This window comes from Lemur catta, chromosome 3, assembly GCF_020740605.2.
Source record: "Lemur catta isolate mLemCat1 chromosome 3, mLemCat1.pri, whole genome shotgun sequence".
In the NCBI taxonomy this organism is placed as follows: domain Eukaryota; kingdom Metazoa; phylum Chordata; class Mammalia; order Primates; family Lemuridae; genus Lemur; species Lemur catta.
This window is the reverse complement of record NC_059130.1, coordinates 35,897,332-35,912,385: the sequence shown is the minus strand read 5'-3', so window position 1 is coordinate 35,912,385 and position 15,054 is coordinate 35,897,332. Positions and strand designations below refer to the sequence as shown.

The 15,054-nt window shown below is 34.6% G+C and overlaps 1 protein-coding gene across 4 annotated transcripts in view; it reads left to right on the top strand.

Moving 5' to 3' along the window:
• The window catches only part of CEP350 (centrosomal protein 350), a 167,309-nt gene that overhangs the window by 135,279 nt on the left and 16,976 nt on the right, over window positions 1-15,054 (top strand). For all 4 annotated transcript variants that reach the window (XR_006734080.1, XM_045547232.1, XM_045547234.1 and 1 more), the window contains 7 exons: window positions 256-416; window positions 3,327-3,463; window positions 6,223-6,305; window positions 7,355-9,342; window positions 10,230-10,637; window positions 10,735-10,881; window positions 12,955-13,077. Coding sequence is in view for 3 of the 4 variants with exons in the window: in XM_045547232.1 (XP_045403188.1) it covers window positions 256-416; window positions 3,327-3,463; window positions 6,223-6,305; window positions 7,355-9,342; window positions 10,230-10,637; window positions 10,735-10,881; window positions 12,955-13,077 (3,047 nt within the window). In the remaining variant the exon portion in view is untranslated. The remainder of the gene's footprint in view (window positions 1-255; window positions 417-3,326; window positions 3,464-6,222; window positions 6,306-7,354; window positions 9,343-10,229; window positions 10,638-10,734; window positions 10,882-12,954; window positions 13,078-15,054) is intronic.

Here is a 15,054-nt window from a genome sequence, read left to right as displayed (position 1 = left end):
CTAGGCAACAGAGCCAGATCATGCCTCAAAAAAAAAAAAGTGAAAATAAATAGGAGGAACCAAGAAAAACAATAAAGAGGGATTTATGGGAAAGTAGGGATACAGCTGACTACATTGTAAATTGTTTTCAGAAGCTCAAATTTCTTAATTTTAATTATGAGATTGACTTTATTACATTACAGCCTTTCATTAGTAGTTACTGTGTTAACTATTCTTAAGTTGAAATTAAGTAAAAGAATTTTGTATCTCTTTCAGAAACTACATCTGACCAGAGTGACATTGAAGGTAGGATTAGAGCTCTGAAGGATGAGCTGCGGAAAAGAAAATCTGTTGTGGACCAGTTGAAGAAGGAACAGAAAAAAAGACAAAAGGAAAGACTGAAAGCCCAAGAAGCCAGTCTGATCAAACAATTAGAGGTTAGACATAGGAAGAAAGGGGTTTAATATCAAGGGTAATGTATATGTGAAGGCTAAAATGTTTTTAATGTTGTTCATAAGGTAATAGATAAGGATTTTTTATTATTAGTGTGGTGCCACATTTTATCCTAACTTGTAAAAAAAAAAACGTGAGTTTATCTAAGCAAACTCTTGCTTAAAACATTAAACTAAATATTATATTTAAATATTAAAATAACAAATATTAAAATAAATATTAAAATTAGCCGGGTGTGGTGGCACACACCTGTAGTCCACCTACTCAGGAGGCTGTGGCAGGAAGATCCCTTGAGCCCAGAAGTTTGAGACCAGAAGTTCGATCATGTTCTATGATCGTGCCTGTGAATAGCCACTGTACTCCAGCCTGGGCAATGTAGAGAGACCCCATCTCTAATTAATAAGTAAATAGTAAAATAAAGTATTAAAATAAGTTTTCTAAATAAGAAAGATTAGGCCTATGAAAGAAAGATTGGTATCTATGCCCTATTAAGCAGAGAACTGAACCATTCAATAAGTAATTCTAGCTTTTGGAGTTGTTACTGCTTTTTCTCTTTTCTTTTCTTTTCCTTTCCTTTCCTTTCCTTTTTCCTTTCCTTTTTCCTTTCCTTTTTCCTTTCCTCTTTCCTTTCTCCTTTCCTTTCCCCTTTCCTTTCCTTTCCTTTCCTTTCCTTTCCTTTCCTTTCCTTTCCCTTTCCTTCTTTTCTTTTCTTTTTTTTTCTTTTCTTTTCTTTCTTTTCATCAGCAGAATGGTGTTTCATGCCACACAACATAGTAGTAGAACTCTTTGTACTACTTGGATGGCTCCTAAATGATAACTCTAAACTTGACTCTTCTCCCAAGCTCTAGCAGCCTTCCTGATTCTGTCCCAAGCTAAAAACCTGGTTTTGGTATCTTCCTTATTCTGTTTTCTCCTTTCCACTCAGTCACCAATTCCCATCGAGTCTTTTATAAAGTTCCTTGCTTGTGCGTTTCTATTCCTCCTGCTACCAAGCTGGGGCCCTTGTGACCTCTTGCCTCTGTTGTATGCATCATCTCTTAGATGATCTGCCTCTGGCTGCTTCTCTATTACACATATTCTGCCAGCTTAGTATTCCAAAAACACCACATTCATTGTAGAATTGGACTGAATCTCCTATTTATCACAAGAATCTTTTCTTGTGTCATCACCAGAGAAGGTCATTCAGCTTCTGCCTGAACACTTCCAGTAATAGAAAATTTCAAGTTTTCAAGGCAGTTGGTTTCATTGTTAGATCCTAGGTGCTCTGAGTGTTAGAGAGTTCTTTGTTGTATTTAGCCAAAATTTCTACCCTTTTAATTTCTACCCATTGGTCCTTGTTGTGTAACACCAAACAGATGCTCCTCCTGTATTTATTAATTTAATCATGAAATATTCAAATGCCTACTTATATGCCAGGAACACAGCTAATTACACATATTTTTTGTTTAATTCTCACAATATCAAAGTGTGGGTGTTATTATCCCTGTTTTACAGATAAGGAAACTGAGTGTCAGTGGATTAATGATTTATCTAGGGGTATATAACTGAAAAGTGGTAAAGCTAGAATTTTAATCTAGTTCTAATTTCCAAATTCTGTGCCCATACCATTGTATGGGCACACAGAAAATAAGCCTGTTAACAGATTTGGGGAAAATAAACATTTAAACAGATAAATATTATAGAGGTGTACCAGAGATTGTGAGTTTCTCAGATGTTTAGAAGTAGGGATAGTGATTAAGATATAATGACCATACTGGGGAGTACACGTTGAAAAGTAGTGGGAAACAAAATTTAAAAATAAAGGTCATATTCAGGACCTTAGAAATCAAACTGATGTGTTTTGACTTCATCCTATAGATCAAGTAATGAGGAGCTATTAAAGTAGAGTATTACTGCAGAGTATAAGTAGAGAAGTAAAGTGCTGTTGAAGTTAATAGCATTGCTCAAAAATACCCCTTAACTGCTTTGTCAGTCTGAAAGGAGATCTTTAAAGAAGTGCCATGGGATCCATCTGATCCCATGTTAAATGGCTTAAATAAAGACAAAAGAAAGTTTTGAGATATAAATAGTTGCAGTCCTCATATGTACCTAGTCAGCTAGACTGACTAGCTGCAATATATATTTAGTACCAGGAGTTACTTTATCTAAACATTGAGAATTCAGATTAAGGTAAAATGGATGATGTGAGTTATGAAAGTAGGAATTTGAGCCTAGATTTAAGGGATCTGTAGCAGCTGACAATTATTCACCCATCCATTTATTCATTCTGTAAATATATACCTTGATAGCCTACTTTGGGACAGACATTGTGAATAGGTACTGGACATACATGTTAAATAAAACAGCGATGGTCTCAAATAGTGAGAGTTGTAAAAGTGGGGGGTTTTGTATCCCTTCCATTTGTATCGCTAAGTACTTATCACTTAAGAAGTTTACTGTCATTGAAGCTCAGAGCAGAATGGCTAAACAACTTTTTTTTTCGCTTGTCTCTTTTTGTTTTCTTTTTTTAAAAATTCTGATTTCATCCCATTTCTGCTGATAAACTTCTTAAAACTACCGTGAAAGTAATAGCACATCCTTTAGAGAATAACAGTTTAATCAGTTAAGTTTTTTAATGTGCTGGGATAGGAATTATTATTGCTTCAGAGTATTAAACATCTGTAGATCGAGGTTGTCATTTTTTAATTGATAATTAAGATTACAATTATACGTCTTGCTTATCTAGAGACTATTTTGAGAAGGATATACAAGTAACTGTTTACTGGGAAGCAGGGAGGGAGATTTTTATATTACAGCTTCTTTACTGTTTGAGTATTTCACCATAAAATATTTTATAATTTAAAATGGTTTTAAAAAATTCTGCCTAGTGACTCCTCTCATTTTTCTGAACTTAGTCATATGATAAATTCATTAAGAAAACTGAAGCCGAGCTTAACCAAGATTTGGAAACATCACTAACAGCTAAGCCTCAGATTAAGACATTCTCTTCAGCTTCTGAAAAACCCAAGATCAAGCCCCTTCCACTACACAGGTAGAAATTTTGGTAACTTATCTGTAGTCTGCCTTGTTTGAAGAAAGAATAGGGAAATATTTTTAGTAGAAGTTATCTTTTAAACAACTGTGAATTTATATGTTTGTTTTCACTAAAGTGTTATGTATTACAAATATAAATTAAATTTATAATGTACAGATTTAAAAATATATTTTTAATCCTGAAGTCTGCTGGTGGATACAATGAAAATAGTACTTTCTAACATTGCTAGTAATAGCATCATAAGTTGGTGTACACCTTTTGAAAAACAATCTGTAACCTTTGACCCAGTAATCCCACTTCCAAAAATCGAGCTTGAGAAAATATGGAGTACCAAAAATCTCTGTTTGCATAAATATGTTTATCATAACAGTCTTTATATTCATAAAACATTGGAAGCAATTTTTATGTCCAGAAATGGGTGAATAGCTTAGTAGATTATGGTTCTATTCAAACAATAGAATATTATGCAGCCAATAAGCAAATATAGAAGATAGAAGAATATAGAAGTAGCAATTAGAATATATAATATAGTATATTGAAAAGTCAGGTTATAATACTTAAACTAAATTTTGAACAGTGAATAAGGGCTGGGCAAATCAGTACAACTGAGAAATAGGGAGCATTTCAGAAAGAAGGGGCATTCATGAATGACTAAAAGCAAAAAAGAGATTGGTATATCATAGAAGCTGACCATACTAGCATGTTGCTGGAGTTAGCAGAAGAGACTGGAAAAATAAAAGCCAAATTGTGAAAACCTTGTACTCACTAATTCTTAGTACTTCCTGTTTTACCTTTTAGAAGATGTGGAGCCTTTGAAGGTTTTTCAAAAAAGCATTTTAGTATTTTTTTTTTTTTTGCTATAAAAGCAATACAATTAATTTAACATTACCTAAATTTGAATCCTGGCACCAGTTCCAGCTAGCTCTGTAACTTTGGGCAAGTTATTTAATCTCTCCGTGTTTCAGTTTTTTAACAGGGATTTATATCTCTATTAAACAGGGATAATAATAATAATATCTGATTAATATACTTGTTATGAGGGTTAAAAGACTTAACTTAGAACAGGGCCTAGCACACAGTAAGCATTGTAGATTAGCTGCTATTAGTGTTATTATTATATCTAGGGAAGCAATAGAAAGAAAAAAGTTTAAATCATGTCATACCAACTATCCCAAAATAGCAAATATCAACAATAGATATATTTCCTTCCGGGACTGTTTATGCTTTGATTTTGTGTGTATTTTTTATATATACATTTTTCCATTATACAAATAAACTGTAAATTTTATTTTAATTCCCACATAATACACTATTGGATGGCTTTATAGTTTTTTTCAGTTAAGCTGCTGAAGGATTTAACCAGAGAGTGACCCAGTCAGATTTGTGTTTACAGAGATCTTCCTGACCACAACATGGAGGAAAAATAGGAAAGAGTAAGCTCAGAAGCAGGAAGAAAAGTAGTCTAAGCCAGGTCTCAAATAAACAGCAGTAGTAAGAATAGAAAATAGGAGATATAGTTTAGGAATATTTAAGAAGTGGACTTGACTAGTTAAAGTGCTAGATGGGGAAGGAGGTCAGAGTAGGATGACTCCCAGGTTTCTGTTAAGTAGTAGATTGGGTCAAGTTTTCATTAACCTAAATGGAAAAGTGGGTGGTTTTTTGTGGGAAGTTAATGACTTTGGTTTTAAATGTTAATTTTGAGATGTCTATAGTTTATCTAAATGGAGTTATCCAGGAAAATTTTCAGGGTTAGAAACAGGGAGATGATCAACATATATTAGTGGTTGAGGCCATAAACATCACCCAGAGAAGGTATGCACTCAGAATAAATGGGAACCATGTACTAAATATGATAAAATAGCAACATTTTAAGGGCATTATGGTAAGGTAGGAAGTGGAAGCCAAATATCATGACTTAACAAATGAGGCAGAGTCAAGAAAATAAAGACAGTGAATGTATCCTTTTCTGTTAACTATAAAGAATAAGAGAGGACAACAGCATGGGGTGGAGGAATGAGGAATTGAGGGGAAAAGAGAGCATGTGATTTGAGGCTTGAGACATACAGATATGCTGTGGGTGGGGGGAGATCTTTAGATGGAAGGCTAAAGATTATAGGAAAAAGAATGGATAATGAGGAGTGTACCATCCATGAGGCTATGGAAATGTATAGGATCTGGGTAGAAGGAGGTTTGGCAATTAGCTTTCTTTTCTTTTCCTTTTTTATCTCCCTGTTGGGAAGGTAGAACAATTAGCTTTGCACAAGTGAGAGAGACACCTTTTCCTCCCTGCAGACAGGAAGAAAGGCAGTTGGGATGGTTGTGAAGGTAGATAAATTTGTGGGTAGAAAGACTGAAGGTAAGGAGAAAGTTCAAAATTAAGCGGACATTGTGGCGCATGCCTGTAGTCCCAGCTACTCAGGAGGCTGAAGCAGGAGGATCCCTTGAGCCCAGGAGTGTGAGGTTGCTGTGAGCTAGGCTGATGCCACGGCACTCTAGCCCAGGCAACAGAGTGAGACTCTGTCTCAAAAAAAAAAAAAGAAAGTTCATGCCAGATGGCCTCTTTTTTTTTTCATTAAAGGAGGCAACACCATCCACTGAGAGTGACGAGGGCTAACAGTAGGCTTGATGAAGGTGGCAAAGGTTGAAATACCTCCCGTGGAAAAGTAGTAGTTGTCTAAGAATATCCGCTTTTTGTTACCAGTTATTATATTAATAGTGATATGTTTATTTCTGCTCATTAATTTTTTTCACTTTAGATCTGAAACAGCAAAGAATTGGAAATCACTAGCAGAGTCAGAACGTTCCAGAGGATCCCTGGAGTCTATTGCTGAATATGTTGGTATGTAACTAGAAAAAATAATTAAGTTGTATCTACGTAGTCTAAAGGATTTGTACAAAGGCCTACAAAATTCTACCTCTACAGCTTTTTTATTAAAAAGGAAATTTTTAAAATATATTATTTAATATTTTTAAGTTACTTTTATATTTTAAAATGATTTTTTGGTTATGCATAAGTTATGTTGAATCAGTTTTTAATTGTCCCAAATTTTATGACAAAAACCAAAGCATGAAGATTAAATGGCTGAGTATATCATCAGCATCTATAAATTCCCCCTTAATCAGATTTCATATCTGATTATGTATGATAATAGCCTATATTATTACTCGGGGTAAATGGTTATATACTTTTTTTTTTTCAGTTTAACCAAAGGTAAGAATTATTGAAAGTAAAATATAATTCAATGAGGAAATGAAACTGCTGGGGCGTGAGAAGACCTCCCTGGCGTCAGTGACAAAATGGAGATTTGGATTTAAAACTTTTAATTCTTGGTTTGTTAGCTCATTATATCATGTTTGCTTTCTTCTCATTTTGCAAATTTAGTTCTTAAAGTGCTATATTTGCAGAAACAGTTGATCTTTTTCCTTTTTTTTTTTTTTTTCTTTTTACATTCAAGAGCTTAGTTGAAGGTCCCAGGAAAATTCATTCTTTCAGAAGTATGTTGTAGAAGTATATTTGTTCCTCCCTCCTTGGTTTTCTCTTTGAGGAATGTATGTACTATCATATAATCCTGTTTTTGCATGATTTGAGAATGATCATGCAAAGCAATGGCTCCATAAACTTAGATCCATTTTTCTTCACTTTATAGTTAACACTTGAGAAATTATTCCAAACTTTAAATTTTTCAATAATTTTAAATGTTCTGTTTATTGTTACTACAATACAGTCTCTTAAAAGAAAGAATTACCGTATATGGTAACCAAAACAGGTTATATTTATAGACCAGAGTTTTTCTTCACTAAAATTTGGCTTTTATTTAAACTTGGGTCCTCAAAACTGAAAGATTGTGATTAAATAATTTTGATGTGGTGATTTTTTTTTTCTTTAAGATGCTTCATTGTCAGGTTCTGAGAAGTCAGTATCAGAAAGATCTTTACCTGCATATGCAAAGAAAGTGATTGAATGGGATAGTCGAACTGAAGATTTTCAGATTCCATCTCCAATTGTCAGAGCATCAAGGAAAACTGGGGCAGAATCTGGAGATTCTCTAGAAAATATACCTTCATTACCTCTTCTCAAAGAATTAAATGTCCCTGCTAGAATTCTTGAGGTTTCTGAAGCCAAGGTTGAAGAATCTAGTAAAAAATCAGAAATACAAGAAGTAGAAAGTACAAAATTAGAGGAGAGTGAGATTAAAGATGCTTGTTCCAAACAAAGGAAATCTGATGTCTTACTGAAACTAGACCTGGAACAGGGAGATTCATCTGAAATTCTTTCAAAGAAAGATCTTCCCTTAGATTCTGTAAATGTTCAGAAAGACTTAGTTAGATTAACCATTGAAAACCTTCATAAAAAAGAGGAAATGTTGAAAGAGAGACTGTCAGATCAAGATATGGATCATAGTCCAAACATCCAATTAGGAAAAGACATTGACGAACAAAAGAACAAAAAGGAAGGGGACTTGTCTTGGTCAAAACATCTTTTTGTTTCTAAAGAATCATACTCTGAAGATTTTGAAGTGTCTTCATTCAAGAAAGAAATTTCAGCTGAACTGGACAAAGATGATTTTGAGGTGTCATCTTTGTTGTCACTCAGGAAAGACTCTCAGTCTTGCAGACATAAGTCACAGCCAACGAAGAGCTCTAGAAGTAGAGCCACTAGCTTTGGTAGTGATGATGAAATCAGTGAGTGCCTAAGCGAGAAAAGCCTTTCCATTCGTAGCAATGTCCACTCTGAAAGGCTGTTAGAACTCAAGTCCCCTACAGAGCTTATGAAAAGCAAGGAGCGCAGTGATGTGAAGCATGGACAGGGAGTTACCGAATCCCTTTCCTTGCCATCAGTTTGTGCTGCTGATGAGTTACTTGATTTCCACATTGGTGATAGGGTGTTGATTGGCAATGTTCAGCCAGGAACTCTTCGATTCAAAGGTGAAACTAGTTTTGCTAAAGGATTTTGGGCTGGAGTAGAGTTGGATAAACCTGAAGGAAATAATAATGGAACATATGATGGCATTGTATATTTTGAGTGCAAAGAAAAGCATGGCATTTTTGCCCCTCCTCAAAAAATATCTCACATTCCAGAAAACTTTGATGACTGTACAGACATAAATGAAGATGAAGATTGTTATTCAGATGAACAATATCAATGCTATAATCAAGAGCAAAAGGATACAGAGGGTACAAAAGATAGAGAAAAAGATGCAATTGGATATTTTTATGAAAAATCTCTACCTAGTATGCACAATATAGAAGCCTCAGTTGATAGAGATAGAAGCCTTAAAATAGAAAAAGACAACATACCGGACATTTCTGGGGTACTTGAAGCCCATGTCCACCAGCAGTCTTCAGTGAATTCACTGATTTCTTCAAAGGAAAACAAAGACTTTGTTTCTGATGCCACAGAAAAAGTTTCCATTCCTTCAGAAGACAATACTTTAGACAATACCTTTTCCGAAGAATTGAAGAAGCAACAGCAATTTACAGAAAAGGAAGAGAACCTATATTCTGAAGTTTCAGAGAAGCTTTCTACCCCACTTCTGGACCTTTTATCAAGAGAAAAAAAACAACTGGAAGCCCAGCAGAGGTCATCACTTAATGAGGAAAAAAAGTCAAAGCAACAGCTGGAAACAGTCAGCTTACTGACAGACAGTTTACTGAAAGTCTTTGTGAAGGACACAGTCAATCAGCTACAACAAATAAGAAAAGCTAGGAATGAGAAAATCCAGCTTAGCAACCAGGAGCTTCTTGATGATGACCAAAAGAAAGTACCACCCCAAAATCTTGAGGAACAATCACCAAGTGTTCCAAGTTGCTTCTTAAGGTCTGAATCGGAAGATGAAAAAGAAGAGATTTCCTCTCCTGATATGTGTCCCAGACCTGTAAGTATTTTGTCTAGAAAAAGTGTCAATTTACCTTGCCTGTGTAGTACATTTTCATTCTGTGGCTCCTGATAGGTTTGTTTTCTTGACATGTTATTTATTAGATAAAGATCATTAATACTAGCTTTTAAAGGCCTTGTAGCTGTTTTTCTGTCTGAAGTGTAATTGTCCTCTATTGTGTCATGAGTAGTCATGATAGAGTTGTCATAAACACTGGCAGGTTTATGGGAACTGAAACATCCATTTAAACTGCTGGGTTGACAACCCTTGCATGCTGTCTACAGATTAGACTCCCTTCCAGATGCATTGGACAAATTTATTCCAAGGAGCTTTCCAGAGGTTCACACCCAGTTTTTTCTTGCCTATGAAATTGTTTGTTCACATACGTACTCAGTCATGGTTGCCCTGCAGAGATTCCCAGTTGTGATGCTGATTCTGGTAAAACTGAAATATATCCATTATGACATATACTTAGACCTTCAACTTGTTTAGGTGGCCCATGGACAACTGAGCAAAAAGTAATGGTTTTGAGTAACTTGAGCCAGATAATCACCAAAGGTGAGAAATTTCATATCCCATTTCTGTATCCCAAAGACAGTCCTTTAGAAACAGAATAATGATAATACAAAAAGGAAAAAAAAAAAACCTAATCAGTAAACACTTTATAAAAATTCAGTTATAAGGCTTATATAAGCAGAATTGTGGGGACAAGATAATTTTTTTTCTTAAATTGTTTGTTAGTAGCCACCATATTGTTTTATTTTGCTTATTTATAGAGAAATATTAAATATATAAATAATACATTTACTTTGTGTTTAAAAGAAAAACATGTTAAGTGATCTGAGATCACTGAATGATTCTCTATTGGAATGGTTCCATTTTTATAGGAGAGCCCAGTATTTGGTGCCAGTGGGCAAGAAGAGCTTGCTAAGAGACTTGCTGAACTTGAGCTCAGCCGGGAGTTCCTAAGCGCATTAGGAGATGATCAAGACTGGTTTGATGAAGACTTTGGTTTGAGCTCTTCTCACAAGATCCAAAAAAATAAGGCAGAAGAAACAATTTTACCTCTAATGGCTGAACCTAAAAGAGTATCCCAACAGCCTTGTGAAACATTATTGGCAGTCCCACACACTGCAGAGGAAGTAGAGCTTCTTGTACATAATGCAGCAGAAGAACTTTGGAAATGGCAAGAATTAGGCCATGATCTTCAAAGCATCAGTATTCCTGCAAAACTGCTTGGCTGTGCCAATAAATGTCTAGATCTAGAAAGCACTAGTAAAAGGGTCTACAAACAGGTATGTAACATGGAAGGATAATTTTAATTTTTAAACTTTTCTCTCATTGTCTGAAATTTAGATTCTTAGCCATTTTGTTTTGTTTTTCTCTATCAAGGCTGTTTTTGATTTAACAAAAGAGATTTTTGAGGAACTCTTTGCTGAGGATCCCAACTTAAATCAACCTGTGTGGATGAAGCCATGTAGAATCAACTCTAGTTATTTCCGACGAGTGAAAAATCCAAATAACCTTGATGAAATCAAGGTAAGCTGCAAGCTGCATAGTATCTTCTTTTTTGACTTTTTGAACTTTGTGTTCATTTGCAGCGATCTATAAATGTTGTAAAAGCAGGTACTCTTCTGTATTGCTCATCTTTATGTTCTCAGGACCTGTCCTGTAGTGGGTGTTCAATAAATATTTGTTGATTCACTGAATCCATGAAAACAATGGAGGGATGGGAGTGAAAGGGCACCCTGAATCCTCAAGTTTGTGGGGAAAAAAAATATGACTTTTACTAGTCATTTCCTGTATTATGCATAATTTATAGTATTAAAGAAAAATTAAGAAATACCCCGAGAAATAAATTATGGAAACTCATAGGAATTTTAGGTGAATTTTTTTTTTTTTGGAATTTAGAGGTAGATATAATGTTCTAAAAGTACATATGAAAACATGTCATATGTATGTCTTTTCAGCATGCCAGTTCTGGACACATAGGTATTATCTTTCCATCTTTGATTTTGGAGGTTTCAAGTTGGTAATTTGTTTTTGAAATATGTAGGACAATAATATGATATATTAAAATATTTATTTTGTTATCTGAGAAAACTTTGTCCAGAAGCTATAAGGACTGAAACTTCAAAGTCACACTGGTGGCAATCTGTTCTGCCTAGTCACAGGTTTCTTTAATTAAGCAAAGGTTGTATTTCCAAATCAGTGATTCTCAAACTTTAATATGAATGTGAATGGGGGTCTTGTTTAAATGGAGGTTCTCATTTAGTAGGTCTGGAGTAGGAACTGACATTCTACATTTCGAACAAGCTGTCAGGTGATGCTAATGCTGCTGGTCTCAGGACTGCTCTGAGTAGCAAGGCTTTAAAATTGTGTTTTCCAAACTTATTTGATCACAAAAGCCTTTAAAAATATCTTATACTGACAGAACACCGACAGATAGTTATGAGATGTAATGTATGCTTACCTCAGGGATCAGCAGACTATGGCCCACGGGCCAAATCCAGCCCACTGCCTGTTTTTATAAATAAAATTTTGTTGGACCACAGCCACACTCATTTGTTTACGTATTATCTGTGGTGGCTTTCCTGCTACAGTAGTGGAGTTAAACAGTTGACAGAGACCACATGGCCCACAAAGCCTCTAAAATATTTATAATTTGACTCTTTACAGAAAAAGTTTGCCATCCCCTGGCTTAGATTAAAGTAAGTAGCTTTTTCAGAACACACTTGTGTATTCCATTCCTTCTACCTTTCCATAGTTGATAAATCCTTGAGTGGGTCTATGTGTGTCTGTGTGTGGGCAGGGAGTGGTGAAGTTCGAGAGTATGTTGGTACTTTGAGAAACTTCTCAGATGATTCTGACTCATAAATGTGTCTCTTCCCCCATGAAGAACATTGTTTTTTTAATCAAACAACCATAAAAAGTAATAAAACAAGTTATTTGTTAATACAAAGAACAAATAAGTTGAAATTAGACAAGATACATAGTATATACCATCAGTCATCAAACTGCAAGCATCAATATAACATACAATACATGCTGCCCATGAATTTCAACATTGAAATAGCATTTTGTAAAAGTTTTTCTAAGGGTGATAGTGCAAATCTTGTTAACAGTAAAATTATCATGCTTCTCACACTGAAGTGTAGGTTAATGGTTTTTTTAATTTAACATATTTGAATCTTGGTACTTCAAACTAAACTTGACAAAGCCTTGTACTTTTCTCACATGGCATTGTTTTCAAAAGTTTCTTGGGATTTTTCAGATTCAGAGATTGATTTTGTGTTTTCTTTACTAGTTTTGTCAGGTTAAAGTTAGCTAATGGAGGTTCTTGGGTAAAGGGAACTCTAAAGTGATTTTTCTTTACAGATTCATCAATGGGTTTTATTTTTATATATTGTATAAACACAAAAATTCTTTAAGTGAATAAAGTCTTGAGCATTTGGAATGCTTTTCCCTTCAAATTGCTAAGTGGAACCATAAGTGGAAGAAATTTGTGTGATGCTTTATTATATTCTGAGCATAAATCTGTTTATTGCATTATAAACACATAAATCTCAGGAACTTTGTTGTTTGTTTCATTTATTCATCTTATTTCCACAGAATTTCATCACAACTGAAGTACTCAAATTGTTCAGTCTTAAAAAGGAGGCAAGCCACAAAACAGATTGGCAGAAAATGATGAAATTTGGAAGAAAGAAAAGAGACCGAGTGGATCATATCCTGGTCAGTGTAAACAACCAAAGGATTTTTATTTTGACCATATCTTCTGAAGTCAGAATATAGTTAGATTATAAATGGAAAAGGGATATAATTAATCTTAAGTCTATTATATTAAAATCTTAAAGTCTTCATTTGCTGCATTTCTACTCAGTTTTTTTCTGAGAAAATGATTTTCTTTTGTACTCAAGATGAACATTTAACTTCATGAACAGTATTTTGTGGAGAACTTGAGAAATAAAAACTTAACTGAAAGCAAAGTTTAAAGTAGTGAATCAAAAAGACACCAATGTCAGCCAGGTGTGGTGGCTCATGCCTGTAGTCCCAGTTACTTGGCAGGCTGAGGCAGGAGGATCGCTGGAGCCTAGAAATTCGAGGCTGTAGTGAGCTATGTTGTTGCCACTGCACTCCATCCTGGGTAATAGTGAGACCCTTTCTCAGAAAAGAAAAAAAGAAAAGAAAAGAGACCAATGTGGATTCTGGAGCCAGCCTGCCTGAGTTTAAATCCCTGTTCTGCCACTTACTTGGTGTGTAATCTTGGACAAGTTTATCTAACCTTTTTGTGCCTCATTTCGCTATCACAAAATAAAGATGACAGTAATGGCAACTACCTGATAAAATTATTAAGAGAATTATGTGATTATTTATACATGTATAAAGCAGTTAGAGCAGTTCCCTGTACATAATTCAGTAAATATTAGCTGCTGTCATCTCCTCATTATTGTTATCATTATCCAGAACTTTAGCTGGATAGGATTTATTTGGTTTTTCAGCATATTTCTCTAACATTAGAAAGTGTTTGTCAAGAAAAAAGGAAAGAAGTAAATTGTCTTTTACCCTTTCTTCTCTAGAAAAAGAATGCTATGTAGTAGCAAACCTTAGGAAACTCAGATGTTATTTGATTCAGGCTTACCTCTAAACATTTTAATTCTGGACTTTCTATCTTGTCTGTATTAACATTCATATAACAAAAAAAAGTATAATGCTTAAATTTTAGTTTTCCCCATTATGTACCTCTCTAGTGCTTCATTTACTCAGTAATAACTATATAAATTATTTGTTTAGGGTTTTATAGTTTATCACTCTTTCTCATGCCTTATTTGATCCTTGCAATAATTGTATGAGGTGGGCAGGACTAATGTTAGTCTATGTTTTACATATGAAGAAATTTAGATTCAAAAATGTTAAGTGATTTCCACAGCAAATAAGAGCCAAGGTTTTAACCAATTGTTACCTTGAGAGAGAAGGTAAATTTGTTCTCATACTTCTATAATGTTTTAAGGTTTGAGTCATTATTAATTTCTAAGATGTTAGTTCCTTTACTTCTTAGGAATTAGAGAAAAAATCATGCCAAGAGACATTCATCTATCAGTTAAATTGATCATACCCCTGTAAATCACCCATGTTTACATACCAAGTCAAAACTTGTGCTAATTAGGGAATGGTGTTACAATAATAAGCCAAGCAGACATAGACCCTACCTTCGTGGATTTCCAGTTTGCCGGCAGAAATTAGCCATTAACATAATTTACACAAGTGTATAATTATAAGTTAATAAAAATAGGAGAATAGGGAGCTGTTGTAAAAGCATAAACCAGAGCCAACTGATCTAATGAGGATGGTCAAGGCAGACTTCCCTGACAAAGTGGCATTTCAGCTCAAATCTTAAAGATGAATTGCAGATGAATTAAAGCATTAACTGAACTCTGTGATAGACAGAAGAACAATTTTGGGAAAGCAAGCCACACGTGCAAAGACCTGAAATGGGAGGGTGTATGGGTTTGACCTGAAATGTCAGAGTGGCTGGAGAGTGAGGGGAGAGGTGGCATAAGATAAAGCTGGAAAAGTAGTTGTGCATTGCCTTTTAAGCCACATTAAGGGTTTTGGATTTTATCCTAAAAACAAGGGATTAAGCAAGAGAAATTATAAGATTTGATTTGTAGTTTTAAAAAACCATAGAGGAATGCTTTAAAAGGAATAAGA